Here is a 17,933-nt window from a genome sequence, read left to right as displayed (position 1 = left end):
TCAATAAGCTACTTGTTTCCACCCATTGACAGTCTATCAGGCATGTTTGAGTTGCTCGTAGCCGCCTTCCTTCGGGTTTCGTAGGATAATAGGCAACATGACAACAAGTCTGTATTTGACTGCTGCTCCGACCTGGAGAAGTGAGTTCGGCTTTTGTGGCTGCTTCATATATCAATGAGAAATACCTTAGGTCAAAAGATCATGTCAATAAGCTCCCAATGACACAGCATGAGTTTCCCAGATATCTTCTCAAGTCATGTATGATATTGCCCAGGACGAAGGATGATGATGTTTTCCTTGTTTTCGATCCAAGTTGCTTCTTCCTTGCCACCTTGATTGCGGTTTTGCAAAGACGGTCGAACGCTCCGATGCTCACTGCCAGATGCCTTTCTGGAAGATCTCGTATGCCGAGCTCCAGTGAGAATTTGCGCTACAAAGTTCAGTTACACACCAGAAGTCGTTTGGATATGGTGCGGTACCATGTGAGCATGCAGCCCTCTCAATGTTGTCCAGTATTCCATCATGCTCTGTAGCTTGGGTGCCGAACAGCTCACGGTAACATGGAGTACTACTGTCCATCTCAGAAACTGCGCTCTGTCTCTCGTAATTTCTCTTTCAAAACTCGTAGCCCTTATTGTTTCTGAAGCAGTATCCTAGATTGAAGATCTCCGAAGTGTCGGTACACAGTAAACGCCTCATCTCTCTCAGTCCTCCGTAACCCGGTCTTCTTCAAGCTCATGACCCAAGGCAGCGAATGCAGAAGGCGATCAGATCGGACTAAGTAGTATCATTTTTGTAACATGCTATACGTGAGAGGAGACAGGCTCCTGACTGGGTTGTTTACCAGGCCTGCCAAGGCTACAATCACCATCAGGCGGGTTGTTCAACAGCTAAGCTACTCGCTAAAGTTAGGAGCAAACATATTTCTCAGCTACGAGGGGAACAATGAGCGCTTTGTATGCGCATCAAGGAAAGTAGCTGTCGAGTAAGTAGATGGAACGACCAACACGATTTGAACGTTGTCCTCTGTCAGATAGACGACTGCGACACGTTGTGCCAGGCAGATAGCCAGGTCGCTGCTCGCCGACAGAGGCTACAACTGATCAAGCTGCAAGTGGTATCACGTGCAATCACCATCGGCTGCGACCAAGTGCAGCCCGCAGGTATGATGTAAACTCATAGTATGCTTTAAGAGAAAGCAGACATGGTAGTGTTGTTGACGCGGCCGAGTTACTGTCTCAGGCAGTCGGCTGATGGTGCTTCGCCAGTCTCAAGTCGATAAAAGTTCATTTCATACCTACCAAGTATACATTAGTCGTACAGTATATACACGAGTTATAATCAAGCTGCGCTCAAGCAGCCTTTGTCCGTAGCTGCACGCCGTGCCAGCTCTTGATTTCATCCTTTAACACCTCGTTGACCAGTTTGTGTTGCTTGATGACCGTCAAGCCTTTGAACTTGGGGGATTCGACCTGGATCGCGTACATGGACCCACAGCCGCCGCTGATGTCTTGGACCTGTACCAGACATGTTAGCATCCGCTTAAAGACTAATAGACGCACATTCCTTGTGTGCGACTGTATTGCTTTTGTCCAGGGATTTGACTTGCATCACAGCTTGAAATGTACCCCGCAATGCTGATATGACGTGCATGCTCGCGATGCAGTAGTCGGTCGCGCGACCGGTGAAGTCAACGCAGAAAACGTCCACCTCCGCACATGTGTAATCTCCAAAGACGAGAAAGCGGGGAAACATTACATACCTCCAGTTTCACGGGCTCCAACTCCGATTTTATTTTATTGAAGACGTGCAATTCTGCCTCGTTGAGGTAATCCGGTGCTTCAGGCGCTGCGCTGGCTGACTGCGAATATAATCGTGTGCACAATGTGGGGAACCTTGACTGCTGCAACAGGCCCGAACGTAGAGGTGATGACTGTTGTGTTCTACATAAGGCATATGAAGATGTGGCGAGTAGACGCGACGTCGGTCGTAAGCATGGTGTTGCGGCTGCGGAGGCTATGCGGCGAAGAAGGACGGCTCTTGACGGTGCCATTATCGCGGTATAAGCTTCTGTGGTACCGCTGTTAGCTACTGCCTACCATGATCTGCATTGGTTCTGCAGTATGACAGTAATACGCTTACGGGACTCTGTGTGGTGGTTAACGCGACGACCTGAACGTCGTGACAAATCGTCGAGTTCACCATCGCGAACTCCGTCATAGGTCCGAGCGTCTGCCGCCAAATCACATGCCGCGATTACTAAGTAACACTGGGATGCTGCGTCCACGGTATAGTCACGGCCTCACAAAACCTCAATCTGTCCAACTTCGGGAGATGTCAAGTCCTACTCGTGGCATCAATGGTCGACTCTTCTCGATCTCAACAGAAAGTGGCAATATACGGCATACTAAGCTAATCGGCGCGAGGCCATCGTCGCACAAGATATGCTGGGGTAGGTTGCCATCATGGACACGGACCCACCAAAACTTCAAAGTACCTCCATGTACCTCTTGTATCGCCTATCATTGCTTTGCTCCGATAGCAGTTTCTATTAGCAAAGCGCAACGCTGAAGGTTTATAGATCCGCACATCACTCCACCAGGCGTACTCACAACATTGAACGGTGGGCGCGTCTCCACAGTTCTTCTCCGCTTCATGCTGATGGCGGAGTGCATGTCATAGCACCTCAGCACACCAGTCCACACCTCACAAGCTTACATAGGTTTTAGGAAAACAACAACCAAGCGACGGACCTGGACCCCTCTTTTCCAAGACACAAGCGGCCGAGACCGTTCGGACCCTGATCAGCGGAGTGCAGCTTGAGACGCAGACTTTCACATGTTGAGGACAGGGTTGAGATCGCAATCAAGCACCAGGCCTCCATCAGGATGTCCTAAACGGGCCGTCGCAAGCCAGGAGACTGGTTTGAGCCAAGCTCTGCATGAGGTGTACGCCACATACATGGGCTGTGCCGTCCGGCTTATCAAAGGATTCGTTCAACCGATTGAGGGGACAAGCTCGTCTTTCGTCATATCGAACCGGCGGGCGCCTCTGAGACGCAAGAAGAGCTCATACTGCAGCGAAATGACGCGTTGTGGACTGTCTGAGTCCCCCGCGACGGGATTCGTATTGACAATATTTGTGTATGGACGGCTGGGTATTCCGCATTGAACTTGCGGTCTAAATGTATGGCAATGGTCGTGCCGCCAGAAATCTGTCCTCGGCGCAACCCCTCCATGGGCTCTCCAATTTAGGCAGTTTAGCCTTGTGTGGGGGATATATCAAGTCCAGATTAAGACATGTAAAAAGCAGCCAATCAGCCCCATCGTCTCCGGCACTCACAATAACGGTAGAGTAGATATAGCATGGAAAGCGCTTTGGCAAATCTGGGTACAGCTTGCGCTGCTATGTATAGCCTCACTGCGTGCGCGACCACAATTCTTGTCGCAAGTTGATGGAAGAAACCTCAATCTGGGTAACAATATAGTACTCCTAGGCATTTCCTGAAAATCACAATCTCAAGAGCATCGTAAACCAATATGAATCTGATGGGAGGTGCCGAAACGCTGCGGCATTTAGATAGAGTAAAGACCTTGAACGGTACAAACAACTGACTTCACAGCCTCGGCGCGCGCCTGTGACTTCCACAATTGACAACGTCCAACAATAGTAGAATGCAGACCTTTCTCCTAGTCAGCGTCTTGACGGCGTTGGTGATTGCGGTGCCATACCCTCAAGCAACAGAAACGTCAATCGCACCGGGTGCAACTCTCATCTCGCTTTCAGCAATCTTACCAAGTCCAACTGCTACATCCCCGGATTCGACATCGCTAGACATTCCGATCACATCGGTACCAACACCTGACCCAGACCCAGAAGACGACGAAGACCCAGAGTCCAGCTCGTCGAAGAAAAATCCTCATTGGGAGCCAATTCCAATCTTCACGAAGCCATGTCAGTGCCAATTGGCGACAGCTAGGTATCCATGCTGGGCTACCGATGCACTACAGGTAAGTCAGTTTGGACCATAGATGGAGTATCAAGTGTACCAAACGCTACGCGAAGTGACTCTAACGCAATCACCAGAGCTGTCACTTCGAAGAGAACTTCTCGTATGGTTGTTACATGCAAGCTGTGGGTGGATGTCCAACACCAACACGTATCGTAAGTAGCTCTTTCGCCTCGGAGGCTAAGCACTTGTACTGACATCTCATAGTGTAGCAATCTTTTCAAACCTACCCCTCGTCCCGGACCTCACCCGTGTGAACTTGGCCCCAACCCTCCTGTTCTAACAAGCACTCCCACTCTCACTGGAATGCCGACTGCGAACTTCACTTTGCCAGTCTTGCCGACTGCAAATGTGACATTTCCAAGACTATCGTTGTAGGCAGGCGCGGAAACAGAAGTGTCTATGAAGTGCCTGAGGTTTATGTGCCAGAGTGAAGATGGTTCGCAACGTCGTAGAGTCAGATAAAGCTACTCGCATGACACATCATCATGTGCCATCCAAATGCGAGCAATACATTCTGCGTACCGCTGAAACCGTAGAAACCCGAATGCGCAATAGCTCTTTTCCAATGTGCCACTTCGGCCCATCTCTAGTGCACTGTGTTCAACACTTTCATCAAGATCTTCACCACCACGAAACGTCCCACCTCATATCCACTCATCCCATTGCGTCCATCGCGCTCGACAAGAATCCTCTCCGTTCCGCGAATCCGACCGTAAATATCGGAAGCCTTCCTCACGCAGCCCTAGCTTCCGCCGAATGACTCCCATCTCCGTCCCCACAACTCCCACCTGACTTACGTCCTAGGTCCATAAGAAACCGGTCTGCATCATCGGCCTCTCCTATAACCGCGGGCTCAATATGACTCTCCGCGGAGCTGAGCAAAGCGCTTCAAAGCGTAGTGCTTCACACCCCCACATCCTCATTGGTTCCCAGGCGAAAAATCGGAACAGCCATTATGGGTACAAAACAAGGCTTGGCCTCGTTTGAACATGAAGTGGTGGGATAGGGTAAATAAGGGGTGGACGGGATGGGGGGACGTGATGAGATGGGAGACCCACTCTCAACAGTTCGAGTTTGCAGATGAAGTTGTGCTAAACATCTAGTCCACGCCCGATGCGGGGCTCGCTCACCCACGCAAAGGAGATGATGTCTCACGTCGGATTTCTCGCTACCATGTGTGGAGACTGGAGTGCAGAGAGTAACTGTCAACTGAGTGTCCTGTGCTGGCCGTATGCCACCATGTGGAGAATGGAGTAGTAAAACTGGTAGTGTGTATAGTGGGTCGAAATCACAAGCTTTGATGTCATACTCGGAGACGTCCGACGGACTTCAAAGGTCGTACTTCAAATTCCATTACATGCAACAGTTCCGGTGGGTGAGATAGGTTGCATGTGTCAGGATTCAAGCGTTGGTCGGACCCTGTAGGTTTGGACGGAGATTTGGACCCTTCTTTTTTTCGGATAGAGTTGAGCCGCAGGGTCCATTAATGCTGCAATACACGAGGTTCCGTGGTACGGACATGCGATGGCGTTTTTCGGACTTTTGGAAATGTTGTATTCGGACCGCGGATGTAGAGAAGACAATGCTGATTTCGAACGCGGTCGAGGTTCTTGCTTATCGTCCGTTCAGTGAAGATCCGATATACCTGAGTGCTGACATGCGCAGAGCTTGTGATGATCAACGCTCGAGGCAATGGTGAAGCTATCATCGCGTACCGTGGATCTTTTCACCGCTCGCTCCCCGCAATCAACAGACCTCCGCGTCTCTTGCTCCAGACGCACAACATCCTCGACTAACAACCAAATCTGCAAGTAGTGACCACCTCCGACCTATCCTCCACGGAGAATCAATCTCAACCCTCCCTCTCTCTCCACACGAGCTCCCATAGTAGCATCCCAACGGCCCGCAGAATAAGCTCACCCGTCATCTAGCCTCGTCTAGCACGCAATCTCCCAACACACCACATCGCACTTCCCTCGAGACCCAATGAAAGCGCCACCGGAATCCGGAGTATACTCCAAAAAACACCTAGACCCTGATTTTCGAAGTGAGAAAGGGAATGGAGGCTCCGTGGACCCTGCCTGGATGACCTACAGCCGCCCATACTACCGACTACTACTGCTGGCTAGACGCTCATCTGACTAGGTGGTGGCTGACGCATTGCGCATGGCTCAGCGAATGTGAACACGAAAGAAGTGGTGGGGAGATAAGCGCAATGGTTTGTTTGTTGGGATTTTGCCGCCCCGGAAGATGTTGTAGCCAAGGCAAGGATGTGTTGATGATAGGGTAAGCCACATACACACCGTTGCGGCTCAACAACGGTGAGATTCTCATTCGACTGATATCGTACATATCTGGGGTGCTTGTTTAGCGTTTAGATGGCTTGGTGTGTCGTGTTGCTTCTGTCTGCCGACGTCGGATCTGATTTGTAATGTTGCGAAAAGTGAAACGTGCAACGCATTGTAGCGATGCTTCATCATGGCAACCTGTGGTGTGGATTGGTGATGGAAAACGGATTCGTGCGAGTTGCTAAGAATATCGCAGCCTCACGCACTAGTCTTATCACGTCCTAGCCTCACTTTCTGTTGACGCAAAAACTCTGCCCCTCTGGCTCGCTTCGACGTCGACAGGGATGTAGCCGGCCATAGAGAACTTTGTTGATCACTATCGCGGGGCATGAACTTTCTTCTCCACACTCCTTCTCGGAGCTATAATGGCGAAAATCACAACAACACCATGTCATCCTATTCAGTCTTGGATTGCTTGCGAAGTCTGCGAAAATTTTCAACAATAGTTATAACAGATATGGTATGTCGCACGCCACGCTCGGGGTTTGTCAGTAAGCGCCGAAGCACCCCTTGTTCGTTGAGCGAATCCTTCCCGCTGCACTCGCCACAGTTCGCAGAATGTTTGTGTCCAGCGGTCTGGCACGGAAATTAGTGCAGGCGTGCAATGGCTTGCTTGTGTACGCAATGAAGCTGCGAAGGGGTCAGAGATAGGAATTCGCTACTTGGACAGATAGTAACACGGTTGCTGGTTGATCGTCGCATGTAATTAGTATGACTATGCAGCTTGGAATGGAAGTCTGAATAAGAGTAGGACAACGCTGTTAGAAGCACGCGATGATTTTCCATATCACGTCCAAGACAACTTACCCGCTAATGTGAGATCTACTCCACCGTCGGCACGGCAGCGTACTCCACACACATTTCGAGTACAGAACGCTTGACCCCGCATCTACTCACCGTTCGGCCTATCGCCGACCATCTTCACACCCTCTCTTCATGTTATGAACATTGCCGCCGTACGGCAACTCATCTGCAAGCATTACACCGTTTGTGCAATCTTGGTCAGATGAGGCAACCCGTATAAAGTACATACATGCGTCAAATGTATGGAGGGCAGCCGACTGGGGCGGGGTGCTTTTGTTGAGAGAGAGGGGATTGCATGCATTGATCCTGCAGATGTAACACCTGGGCACGTTGTGTACATGCAACATCGGACAGGCGAAACTGCACTGGACTTCCAAGTCTGGGCTTACGGGCGTTATCTGCGACCGTGTGCACGCGTATGGCAGGTAAAATGACAGGATGATGGGAATGAAACCGCATATTTAAGAATTATCAGGTGAGGTATGTAGTAGCGCGTATTTTCGGACGTACGACTACGGAGGTGGAAGCTGCACGGATAGGATAACATGAGGAATGTCAGACGAGGAGGGCTAGAACAATCTGATATGCTTCGCGTAATGTAATGATGCCGAGATAGCCGTTATCAGGACGGGAGGAATGAGTGTCTGCTTTCAAGATTTCTGACGCCGCATTCCGCAAGAACCTGCTCAAAAGAACCTAATCAGGACGGATCATGCTGTATGGGTATCATCTCTAATCCGTGGCTGCGACCTACCCCGCGATCTGAACCTCTGATGGTGTTGGTGTTATCGCCGAGCTGTCGCGCAACGAGTTTGGTCTCATGTTAGAGGTCCCTTCTACTGGCTGACAAAACCCCCAGATAGTATTCTGTCGTACAGCATAAGCCACCCGGAATTTGGGCAGCCCAGCTAAGGCCACTAAGGGAAGGAGCAATCTTCCAGGTCATCGTTCCAAACTCCTGATAACAGATCCTGATGGTGTCGTAGTATGTATGGAACGATGATGTGTGCGTTTGAAGGATTATGTAGCCTGTAGATCGAACAGATGTAGAAGGGGGCTTAAGACTACTGTACGCGCACGATGATGTCGAACCTCTGCCCTGCATATTCAATGTCTCCGACTTCTAGTTCGACTGGTCGGAACCTGTGCTCCGTACAAATGGCACGTCGCTGTAGGTACAGCTATGTGAGAGTGTTTGGTAGAAGACGTCGTTCCCACAGTCGACCAAAACAGATCAGCGACTGTTCAGGTGTGTTGCTGCCACGTGCACAACGTTCGCAGCTCTAATACAGGAAATCGAGCATCGGAGCCAGAGTCCACACGTCAAGTAGCTCGATTTGGTACCGTTGTCGTCGGCGAATATCAAACATCAAACTGTGAATTGCGATCATATCGTAAATCTCATAATGTGCTACGCCCGGTTCACCCGAGATTGTCAGGCCATCGATATTGGTGCCATCCGCGACTTGCGAAGTGCGAACAAAGTTGGCGATCACGATCATCATCGGTCCTTTGCTGGAAGTTTTGTCGGTGGATAGCTTAGAGTTTTCGGCCCGGAAGTTCAAAGATCGTGGGGTGGGGCACAGACGGGGAGACGTCTGCCACATCCCTCTGCACGGATGCGACGGCTCTTTACCTTGCTTGACTCGAAGTCATGAGACTCTGCCTGTATCCGCATTTGGAAGAACGTCCAATAACAAGCAGAACTCTGAGTGGATGTGAAGTTTGCAACAATGAAAATGGACGGTCAAGTAGCGGTGAAGGGCTGTCAAGGACAGGCGCTGACAAAACATCGGCGTTGCAGTATTGATGGGTAGGGTATTCCTGCGCGCGGCAGGCGAAAATGAGTGGGATATCCAGTTTTTCTTTTGCAAGAGTCATCCGGAAGGTGAAATTTGACGTCACGCATCGTGATCTTGCTAAGCAGTCGGTATTCAAAGCAAATTGCCGTTTGTGTGGGGATGCCATTCTTAGTTCTTGCGGTCCGTGACATGCCAGATGGTACGTGGCATTGCTCTCAATGGTCGTTGTCGTGAATAATATTCTGACAAGTGGACACTGGAACCTAATCGCTTCGCTGTATCCGGCCTTGGGCAGCGTTATTGAAAGTTGGCAACAAGGCAATCTGGCGTTACGCGCCCAGCAAAGCACCGACAGCCCCGTTTTCGCACGGAGTATTTCCTAGTAGATCTGCGTTGCTCATCTGTTGAGCACAGAGAAAATCATCGGGGAATTCCATTCGGTTTCTTTGTGGACATGTCTGTCGCGTACCACAATAATAATCCCATCAGGTTGGTCCTGCGATTGAGTGACGTCTCGCTTGACAGACCAGCAAACCCACCAGACTTTGGACCCGCTTGATATGACGGCGAAAGTACATTTTTTAGTAGTGAACCAGTGTGCGGCTGCGGGCCTGCATCCATTCAGAGCCGCGTGGGGCACTCCAGGAGTCGTCGATTCTAGGAGCGAGACGAAGGCGGAAGTAATTTGCTTCACATCCTTCGGCAGGTATGAAGCGTTTAATACATCAATACTTGTTTAATGTGATACAGAAAGAGTCGTGCTCAGCAATGCGCTGCTCATGCTCCGTGGTATTCTCGCGATCATGATGTCGCGGAGTACATCGGAAAGCGGGTTAGTATGAGGCGGAACTGGGCCATGCCCCGCTCGATGAGCGTGCGGAGATCGACAAACTGGAGTAAATCGATGATAACATGGCTCGGACCCTGTCGGGCGGTGAGTAGAGGGGGATATTCCGCGGAAGCTGAGTGGAGGGAACTCTCGGATTCTGCCAGATGGGAGCAGCAGTCTGACATGACGCCAAGTGGATCACGCCAGGGCGCTGGTCAGCATGGGGGCTAGCGTGCCTGGTGGGCCTCGTTCTGGCCAGCTTCGCTACGTCGCGACCTTCCGAAGGCAACGTTTCAAGCTGGGCAGGATCGAAATTGTCGAAATAACCTTGCGAGCAGCATGGAAATCTTGATCTCCGACAAAGGGCCTGGCGAGAAGCCTGCTTTCGTGCAGTAGGTTTCTGTAATTGCGCCGCGACCCGTATTCCGCCTTGCCCACGTCTGATTACAGTCAAGGTTTGGCCAGTGTTAGCTTTCAATAGAGCAATCCCCAGCAAGATAAGAACCGTGGTTGTCAGAAAGTTAGCGGGGCGAGGCTTAATCTGTCAGTGCACTGGAGGGTTGCCAAAACAAATTAGGCGCTCAGCCACTGCAGTGCAGCGTCGCGTCGGGTTTGAGGCGAGCCGCCTGTACTCAGCGTGTCAGCCCATGAACGATGGACAGCTCCAACGGCCACGCGTAGGCGCGCCAGATTAAGGAACTCTTTGCGCGGACATGTGTTGCAGGAGATCAGCTCATCCACGACACGTACATGCTTTTGCGATGGGCTTAGCTGCATACGAGGCTCGACTGGGCCAGTGGTGATAATGCGGGGAAGCTGTGAAGCCGGTCTGTTAGAGAGAGCCAATGGCATATGTTTCGAGATGGCCATGCCGAACCGGTCGGGTCAGCGATGCCGCAGCGACGCGGTTTCAGTTTGTCGCGCGACAGCTGCAAGATGTCCGAGCAGAGCCCCGCCGTTGTCAAGATGACGAAGATGGGGTACTGATGTAGTCCCATGGGCTGCAGCAGAGCACGGTGGACGGCGAGGCAATCGTAACAACAACAATGCTTACAGAGATATCATGAGAGGTCGCTTGCAGTCAGCCACTCGCCGCAGGGGCCAGTGAACTGCGACTGGGATGGCGACTAGGCCTCCCCTTCTCCTGCGATATTTGATTGGCATTGGCCCGACCGCCCTTTCTCAAACGGCAAGCGGCACCGGCGATCTCGCTGTGTTGAGCGTCGCGGAGGGGAAATTTTCATGGGAGGGCGGGCGGATTGTCAAGCCGCACCCTTATCGCTCCGATGGCTTCAGGTACCGCGACGTGCTTCTCCTGGGGATTTTGCGGCATTGCAGCGTTGGAATGTGTAGAAAGCGTGGGAATGACGAGCGTTTGCAAGTTAAACGGTTCGTTGCGATAACAATGACATCACAGCCTCGCTTGAACATGGCACGTGCACGCAATGTCGCTGAGGGCCCTGTTCGCATGGCTTGAGCGTTGTTGCTTGCTTCTGAGACCAGCGATTGCCTGGCAACGGCTGGCAAATTACGAACCCATCCGAGCCGATGCGGTTTGACCTCAGATCGAGTGATTGAGTTGCGAGTGCTGAATACGATGTTCACCACGGCTGTTTGCTCGGCCTTGTTGTTATTGTTGTCAGGCCATGTCTACTTGCTGGGTTGATGCAGTAGAGTAGAGAGAAGGTGCGCGGCATCGGCATCCGAGCGAACAGCGGCGGACATGTACGATATGGCTGCGACAGCGAGTGAGTAATAGAGCCGGCCGCCTACGCGTGGGTGAGCAGAACAGCAGCGCGCTGTTGCACCGTTTCGAGCTGTGGCCGTGCCAGCGCCAGCCAGACAAGGCCGCGTTCGCTTGTTGTCGGGAGATAAAGAACATGAATCATCTGCTAATCCCGCCTGGACGCCACTACAATACGATAGCACAGTCAGGTAGTCCAGGCAGTCCAGGCAGTCCAGGTAGTCGGCGTACCCCAAAGTACCTCTTGTCGCAGCCGCCGCCGTCGGCCTGCCTCTCTTCGCCCCCCCAGCGTACGACGCACCGCCTGTCTCCGCTCCCGTTGGCCTCTCGCAGCAGTAGTCAGAACCGGTTGCTGCCGCTTGGCTGCGTGGTGAAAATCCTTGGTGGTGCCCCGGTCTGTTGGGGTTGAGCTAAAAGGCCTTGACCCACCTGTGCATTGGTGCTGCAGCTCCTGGTCTGCCCCCCCTGCCTGCGTCCAAGCTTGAGGCCTCGATTTCGCTACCATCCTGGTTCAACGATTCCCCAATAGTCGCGGCCCTGCACGCTTCTTCAGCGCTACCGCCCTCAACACTCTTCTCCATCCCTCCTCTTCAACACTTGTCGGGCCCATTGCAGCCAGAAGACCCTTTTAATAGGACTGCTGCAGCCAACGAGTGCATCTTGGTTTGACACACGGCCCATCTGCCTCTTCACTCCACCACCGCCTCGCCCACGGTTCCTTCCCAGTGCTATATCGTACGAGCGCCCGCTGCTTGCTTATACGGAAGCCACCGGCCTCGCATCCATACTGCACACTTTCGGTCCTTCGAAAGCCTCACCATCGTCTCGATTCTCTCCCAGATCGAGCCCATCCGCCAATTCCGACGTCATTGCAGCTTTTGCTAGCTGTGACCGCCTACGTCGCAACCTTCCCTACCCGCTTCTTCCCAGAGCGAGCTTTGCAAGCCGTTCCTTCACCTATATCTGTAAGCTAGCCCGCCCCACGACTACATCCAGTGGCTCGCATCGCATCAAGCTGCTGTGGCACGGGACTCTGTCAGTCTCTTCGTTGTGGTGCTCTCGCTTACGTTTCTTCGCAGACTCCTCGTTACAGTAATTCTTTTAATGCTCTCTACACATTGAAGCCACTCCACCACCACACATTCGACCCGCTCCCCCGCGAAGCCGACCGAATGCCTTACACTCCCCCTTCCCAGCGGTCGCCGGCCTCATCCAAGACTAACAGTCCCACCCTGAGCCGGAACCACTCCTATGTCGACCAGGCTCCCCGCTCGCCAGCCACATCGCAACGCCCCTCGCTGCCCCGCTCCGTCTCATCAACCTCATACCTGGCCAAGTCGCGTCGGTCGCCGTCCTCTGTCACCAACGACAACACCGCCGCAAACGGCCAACAAGGAACTGGAAGCGTAGACATCAAGTCTGACGCTAGCCGCCATGGACCTTCAACTAATGGTAGCCTCCGTCCGTCTCCTCCTCCTGTGAACGATCTTCTGATTCCGTCAGGTGCGATCACGACTCCTCCTGATTCCTCGGACGATGAAGAGCGCGGTCGAAGCATCGGAGACCTACGTGAACTCCAACAGGCACTCCAGCACATTGACCAGAAACGGATACCTTCGCCTACTCGCGAAACAACGGAGAACGTAAAGCAGGCAAGGCCACAACCTCCTGTCACTGTGGCGCACACACTATCCGCCGAAGCACGCAAGATTGCACACTCGCGGTCCTCTAGCGAGATTATGCTTTCACAACACATGATCCATCCCATCAACACTGAAACAATCATCAGCTCATCAGATGGCAGCGATGCCGAGGACGAGGAGCTGCGGATAAAACCGCCGCTACTGCGCAAGAAGTCTGGCGAGCTCGTCAAGCCTGCTCTTCGACCCCCGTCCCGCCGCCGCCCTTCAAGCATGCCTGGTACCCCAACCTACTCCAAAGCAGTCCACTTCAACGAGGACATTGAGCAGGTTAGGCATTTCCTCCAGGTTGATCGGCCCATCGCTGTCAGTGCAGGCTCATCCCCCGTTGAGACTTACGACAGTGAAAGCGAGTATCCCTTCGGCGAAGACTCGCGCTCCAAGACACCTGAATGGGAGATCAAGCTGATGAACTTCCCTACACAAGAGACATATGAGAGGCAAACAGCACCTGTTCGCGTGGAGCGAATCTTCCTTGCCTCCGATCACCAGACGCTGGTCGGCAACATCGCAGTAGCCAACCTCTCCTTCCACAAATTTGTTGTGGCTCGATTCACATTAGACTACTGGAAGACCACCTCGGAGGTGGTTGCTGAGTTCAACCAGGATGTTCGCAAGAAGCAGAAGGAGGACGGTTACGACCGATTCAACTTCAATATCAAGTTGGCTGACCAGGCAAACCTCGAATCCAAGACTCTGCTACTGTGTGTTCGGTACCAGGTTAACGGCCAAGAGTACTGGGACAACAACAACTCGATGAACTACCAGGTTGACTTCTCAAAGAAGATCAAGCAGCGTGAGAGCAAGCGCCCGACTGCCAGTCTCGGCGCTGTTCCTCGTAGCCGACACTCACCTTTGGCTCCTCGCCCACGTTCCATGCCTGCTGCTTCTTTCGACGACGACTTTGGTCACGACAACGAGACCAGGTTTCAGTTTGGTAGCGGCCGTGCCATCATTGCTGAATCACCCAACTCGTCGATCAAGCTTAAGCCTAGGAGTAAGCGTAGCAGCATCTACACAGCCCAGACCTCATCTCGTCCACAAGTCGCTCAGGCTTTTGCCTCTCGCTACGACTTCGGTGCCTCCCTGTCGGCTGCTCTTTCCACTGCCCAGACGGCACTTGGTGACCGCAGCGGACTCAAGGTAAACACCCACGGCAAGATGAACAACGGTTACTTCGACCGCCCGGCCCCCGCTGTCAAGGCGCCTGCTTCTACTGCCCCTATCCCTGGTACTCGCCCCGACTCTCTGACGCTTGAGAAGCCCGATCTTGAGTCTGCCGAGTACAACGAGTTGATCCAGAAGTTCTGCTTTGTACGTTCTCAACCTCCACCTCAGCACCCTGGTAGCTTGGCCTAGACGGAAACTGACTCGCATCCAGTTTGGCACACCCACTGGTAAAACTTCTCCTAACGTCACTACGCCTTCGACAAAGAACGCACATGGCGACGGAGCCCAGGATTACGTGCTCACCCACACTACTGGAAGCAATCAGTCTTCGGCTACAAGCAGTCCTCCATCGCCTGCCATGCCCCTCATGGTTGACGGCGCGAGTGACCTTGTCACCCCTCGAAGCTCATCACCCTTTGTCTCTCATCAACCCTCGTCTGGGCCTCTTACCGGCTACTCACCCGAGGATCAATACACCCCTCAATATCAGTACGGCTACAGTATGCCAAGCGGCGTCTTCATCGAGCGTAGCCATACACCCCAGGCTTGCGTTTAAGAAGTCACTGCATTACCTGAAATTGCGGAATACTTGCTTTTCCCGCGTAACGAATCTCTTTGGACACGAAGTACGCTTACGACCTGACTGATGGACGAGTGGAGCGGATGTTCCTGGTCTGCCGGCAACTGAGCGCTCACGAATCTTCTTCACTACGGTACGAAACGTTGTGGGCTAGCGATTAGCGTTCCTCGCGACGTCTTGTTAGAGACGATCGTTTCATCCAGCATAATCCGGACGGCTCCTTTGCAGCATCTTCCTGTTGGCTTTCTTGCATGTCTTTTCCATCGGCGTACATTGGGTCCCATTATGGCGTTCCTCAACATCTTTATTCTTTCCTCATCCTTCCTCATACCATAGATTGGTGTTGTAATGCTCTATGAGCAACCCCACTCTGGTTTCGGCGTTTATTGACGGTCACTCCTGATCTGCGGGTTCGCAAAAGCTTGGGACGGTTTTGCATTTTGGAGCGCTTTTCTCATCATCCATAGGACTCGTTGATCCGAATCCTCGTACATAGGCGGTAGGAGCGGCAAAGAATGCGAGAATGTCGTTGTCTAAATTGTGTCGACTGTAATATCAATTGTGCGATATCTCGTTCGTTCGTATATGGCGTTGGAAATCTCATTGTTGCTTGGGTCGGGTAGATCAGCGTTGAAAGCTGTCGGAAAACGTGGACCTATGACCCTATATAGCAGTAAATGCAAAAACATGTCATAAAACGCTTACCCTAATCTCACGATGTATCCACCTTGGTGCACCTCGTGAGCATGCCTTCTACCGCCGATTGTGAAGCTATTGGTTCTGGATCGTGACTTCCCCAGCCATGTGACCATGGTCTAAGCTTGTTAGCGTCTCTGGGACCCTGAATCATCTTCTACAGCCGCATCCGAGCGCGTATTCATCCACAACACAAGCGAGTTGTGTCCCAGCCGAGCCGCAACGTGGTCCCGTGTTCGTCGTTTTAACGTGTCACGATGTTCTTCTTCGGTAGCAAGAAAGTGTCTCCGCCGCCGCCCGTTATACCGCCGCCTGTTCCCCGCTCAGGTCCGGAAATCGACGCTACGACCGTGATATCGCTCTTAGCTGTACTCGCTCTGCTCGGTGGCGCTTATGGTGCTTCGATAAAAGTCCTGCCGAAGACGACTTCCCTCAAGATACGCGTACTCTTCATCTGGCATCTTTTCGACGCTCTCATCCACTTTGTATTCGAAGGCTCCTTCCTCTGGAATTGCTTCTTCGTCACGTATTCGCTTCCCACCTCTTTCTCTGCCGCATCTCGCAACCACCCTCAAGTCACGCTCTTCACACCTCCAGACGTATATTGGCTCGGCAGGCAAGATCTTCTTTATGGAGCGAACTATGGGACGGGTCCATTGAGTCGGTTGTGGCAGGAGTATGCCAAAGCGGACAAGCGATGGGGAGGTACGGATCTAACGGTTGTGGCTCTCGAGATACTGACTGTTTTTGTTGCGGGCCCGTTGGCATGTTGGATCTGCTATCTTCTCTCGAAAGATGAGAAGAAAGGTGTGTTGAAGAAGTGGTTCTGGATGATAGTACTGGCCACAGGGGAGATATACGGAGGTGAGTCACAAACACTTTCATTACTTTGTTCCCGTTAATGCGGAGTATGTGCAAGTTGTGGAAGCTGTTACAATTGGTGAAGCGAGATGTGGGCCCGGCCCGAGGATTGTTGAGATGAGACAACACTGCGTTGTTGCGAGTATGTGGCTGACACGTGGTTCACCGCTACATTAGGCTGGATGACTTTCGCGCCTGAGTGGCTGACTGGAAGCCCCAATCTCGACACAAGCAATTGGATGTATCTGTAAGTTCATGGTTCACATTCGTTGTGTATTCTCCATTCTTCACGGTCACGTCTTCTTGGACAGTTGTGGGAGGATTGCGTCGCATCTCTGGTCCATTACACAGCTGCAACCGTCCATTTCGTCTTCTTCATATGCGTTCACCTACGAATCCGCACACAAAGTGAACACTTTCACATGCGTTGAATGTGTCGTTCCTGGTCTAAGAGCAGTGATGTGCTGGTCCTGCATATGCGCTGTCCGGTGCGCCATCTCCCGCGGACCCACTTCTCATCTCTCGACCACGACCACACAACTCAACACAACAACGCACAAAACATGCAAGCTGTATATGTAATCACGCCGAATCTGGCGTGTTCCTTCGGCCTGTGTCAGCTGCCAATCCCGTACACCGTATAGCTTAGGAGTAGTGGTTCTTGACTAACACGCAGCAGTTGGCTGTACCTTGCATTCTTCAATGGCTTGTGGGTCGTCTTCCCCCTCTGGATTCTGTACGAAGCATATCGAGCTATGAGTTCCGCCATGTCGCAATCTGAAATGGTCGACTTGGTCAACTATCTCAAGAAGGATGATTAGACAGTCGCAGCATGAAAGCACTCGAATATGTAGATGATGGAAATATAGCGACAAGCTCTCACGGCACATAGGTCCTTTCGAGTGTCCAATCCACGATCGGACAACACAAAAAATACCCTGTTTTCGCGAAGTAGCTTGCTGCACGTTCTAGGGTTTGTTGCCGATTAAAAGCTATACAAACCGATGCTCCCTACAGACGACCGCATCATCCGCTCAATACCGGACATACTCGAGCAAAATATGATTTCCAAGAAAGCTGTTGTGATTAGACCCCAAGCTTATACTACCTCGAACTAAGTCTGTGCATCATGGTGGTCCGAGTACCCAGGACATCCAAAACTCACTCAGTGAAGCGGCTTCTACCACATTTCCGAAGACCTCCTCAGCAATTCATAATGAGTCGAGTTTAGTACGTAGCGGGGGTAGTTAGACTTGAATAGAATGTTTCGGGTATAGCTAATCTAACTCAACTATCCGATTGTATTGCAATAACTTCCTTCTCTACTCTTGTCCTCTTCAGATTCTCATCCTTCCTTTCAGAAGTGACAGGAGCATGAAATCGTAGA

General features: G+C 52.0%; 4 protein-coding genes across 4 annotated transcripts; 3 read left to right on the top strand and 1 right to left on the bottom strand.

Annotated features, from left to right (window-relative positions):
• Positions 1 to 1,263: 1,263 nt before the first annotated feature.
• Positions 1,264 to 2,505, bottom strand: CC77DRAFT_28963 (bola-like protein). Its single transcript, XM_018531079.1, has 4 exons — positions 2,482 to 2,505; positions 2,137 to 2,344; positions 1,763 to 2,070; positions 1,264 to 1,517 (listed from the first exon to the last, which is right to left on the bottom strand). The coding sequence occupies exons 3-4, from the start codon at positions 2,051 to 2,053 to the stop codon at positions 1,353 to 1,355; spliced, it is 456 nt and encodes a 151-aa protein (XP_018391609.1). The 5' UTR covers positions 2,054 to 2,070; positions 2,137 to 2,344; positions 2,482 to 2,505; the 3' UTR covers positions 1,264 to 1,352.
• Positions 2,506 to 3,674: 1,169 nt separating this feature from the next.
• On the top strand, positions 3,675 to 4,387 carry CC77DRAFT_1056285 (hypothetical protein; the record flags this gene model as incomplete). The annotated part of the gene is made up of 3 exons (XM_018527894.1): positions 3,675 to 4,010; positions 4,087 to 4,164; positions 4,217 to 4,387. The coding sequence occupies 3 exons, from the start codon at positions 3,675 to 3,677 to the stop codon at positions 4,385 to 4,387; spliced, it is 585 nt and encodes a 194-aa protein (XP_018391608.1).
• Positions 4,388 to 12,711: 8,324 nt separating this feature from the next.
• CC77DRAFT_1004191 (hypothetical protein) lies at positions 12,712 to 14,965 on the top strand (the record flags this gene model as incomplete). Its single annotated transcript, XM_018523250.1, has 2 exons — positions 12,712 to 14,553; positions 14,621 to 14,965. 2 exons carry the CDS (start codon positions 12,712 to 12,714, stop codon positions 14,963 to 14,965), a joined length of 2,187 nt encoding a protein of 728 aa, XP_018391607.1.
• A 787-nt stretch (positions 14,966 to 15,752) lies between these two features.
• Positions 15,753 to 17,838, top strand: CC77DRAFT_1045917 (Emopamil-binding protein). The gene is made up of 3 exons (XM_018527423.1): positions 15,753 to 16,549; positions 16,724 to 16,793; positions 17,226 to 17,838. The coding sequence occupies exons 1-3, from the start codon at positions 15,943 to 15,945 to the stop codon at positions 17,365 to 17,367; spliced, it is 819 nt and encodes a 272-aa protein (XP_018391606.1). The 5' UTR covers positions 15,753 to 15,942; the 3' UTR covers positions 17,368 to 17,838.
• The last annotated feature ends 95 nt before the right edge of the window (positions 17,839 to 17,933 follow it).

Source organism: Alternaria alternata (assembly GCF_001642055.1).
Source record: "Alternaria alternata strain SRC1lrK2f unplaced genomic scaffold CC77scaffold_1, whole genome shotgun sequence".
Classification (NCBI taxonomy): domain Eukaryota; kingdom Fungi; phylum Ascomycota; class Dothideomycetes; order Pleosporales; family Pleosporaceae; genus Alternaria; species Alternaria alternata.
Note: the sequence above shows the minus strand (reverse complement) of the source record. Positions and strands in the feature narration are given on the sequence as shown.

Bases quoted from the DNA above. Each gene is read 5' to 3' on its own strand.
- CC77DRAFT_28963 (XM_018531079.1), bottom strand. From the start codon at position 2,053: ATGGCACCGTCAAGAGCCGTCCTTCTTCGCCGCATAGCCTCCGCAGCC. The intron at 1,518-1,762 runs GTATGTAATGTT...TGTCTGGTACAG, and splicing joins TGGAGCCCGTGAAACTGGAG to GTCCAAGACATCAGCGGCGG.
- CC77DRAFT_1045917 (XM_018527423.1), top strand. From the start codon at position 15,943: ATGTTCTTCTTCGGTAGCAAGAAAGTGTCTCCGCCGCCGCCCGTTATA. The intron at 16,550-16,723 runs GTGAGTCACAAA...CCGCTACATTAG, and splicing joins CACAGGGGAGATATACGGAG to GCTGGATGACTTTCGCGCCT. The intron at 16,794-17,225 runs GTAAGTTCATGG...AACACGCAGCAG, and splicing joins ACAAGCAATTGGATGTATCT to TTGGCTGTACCTTGCATTCT.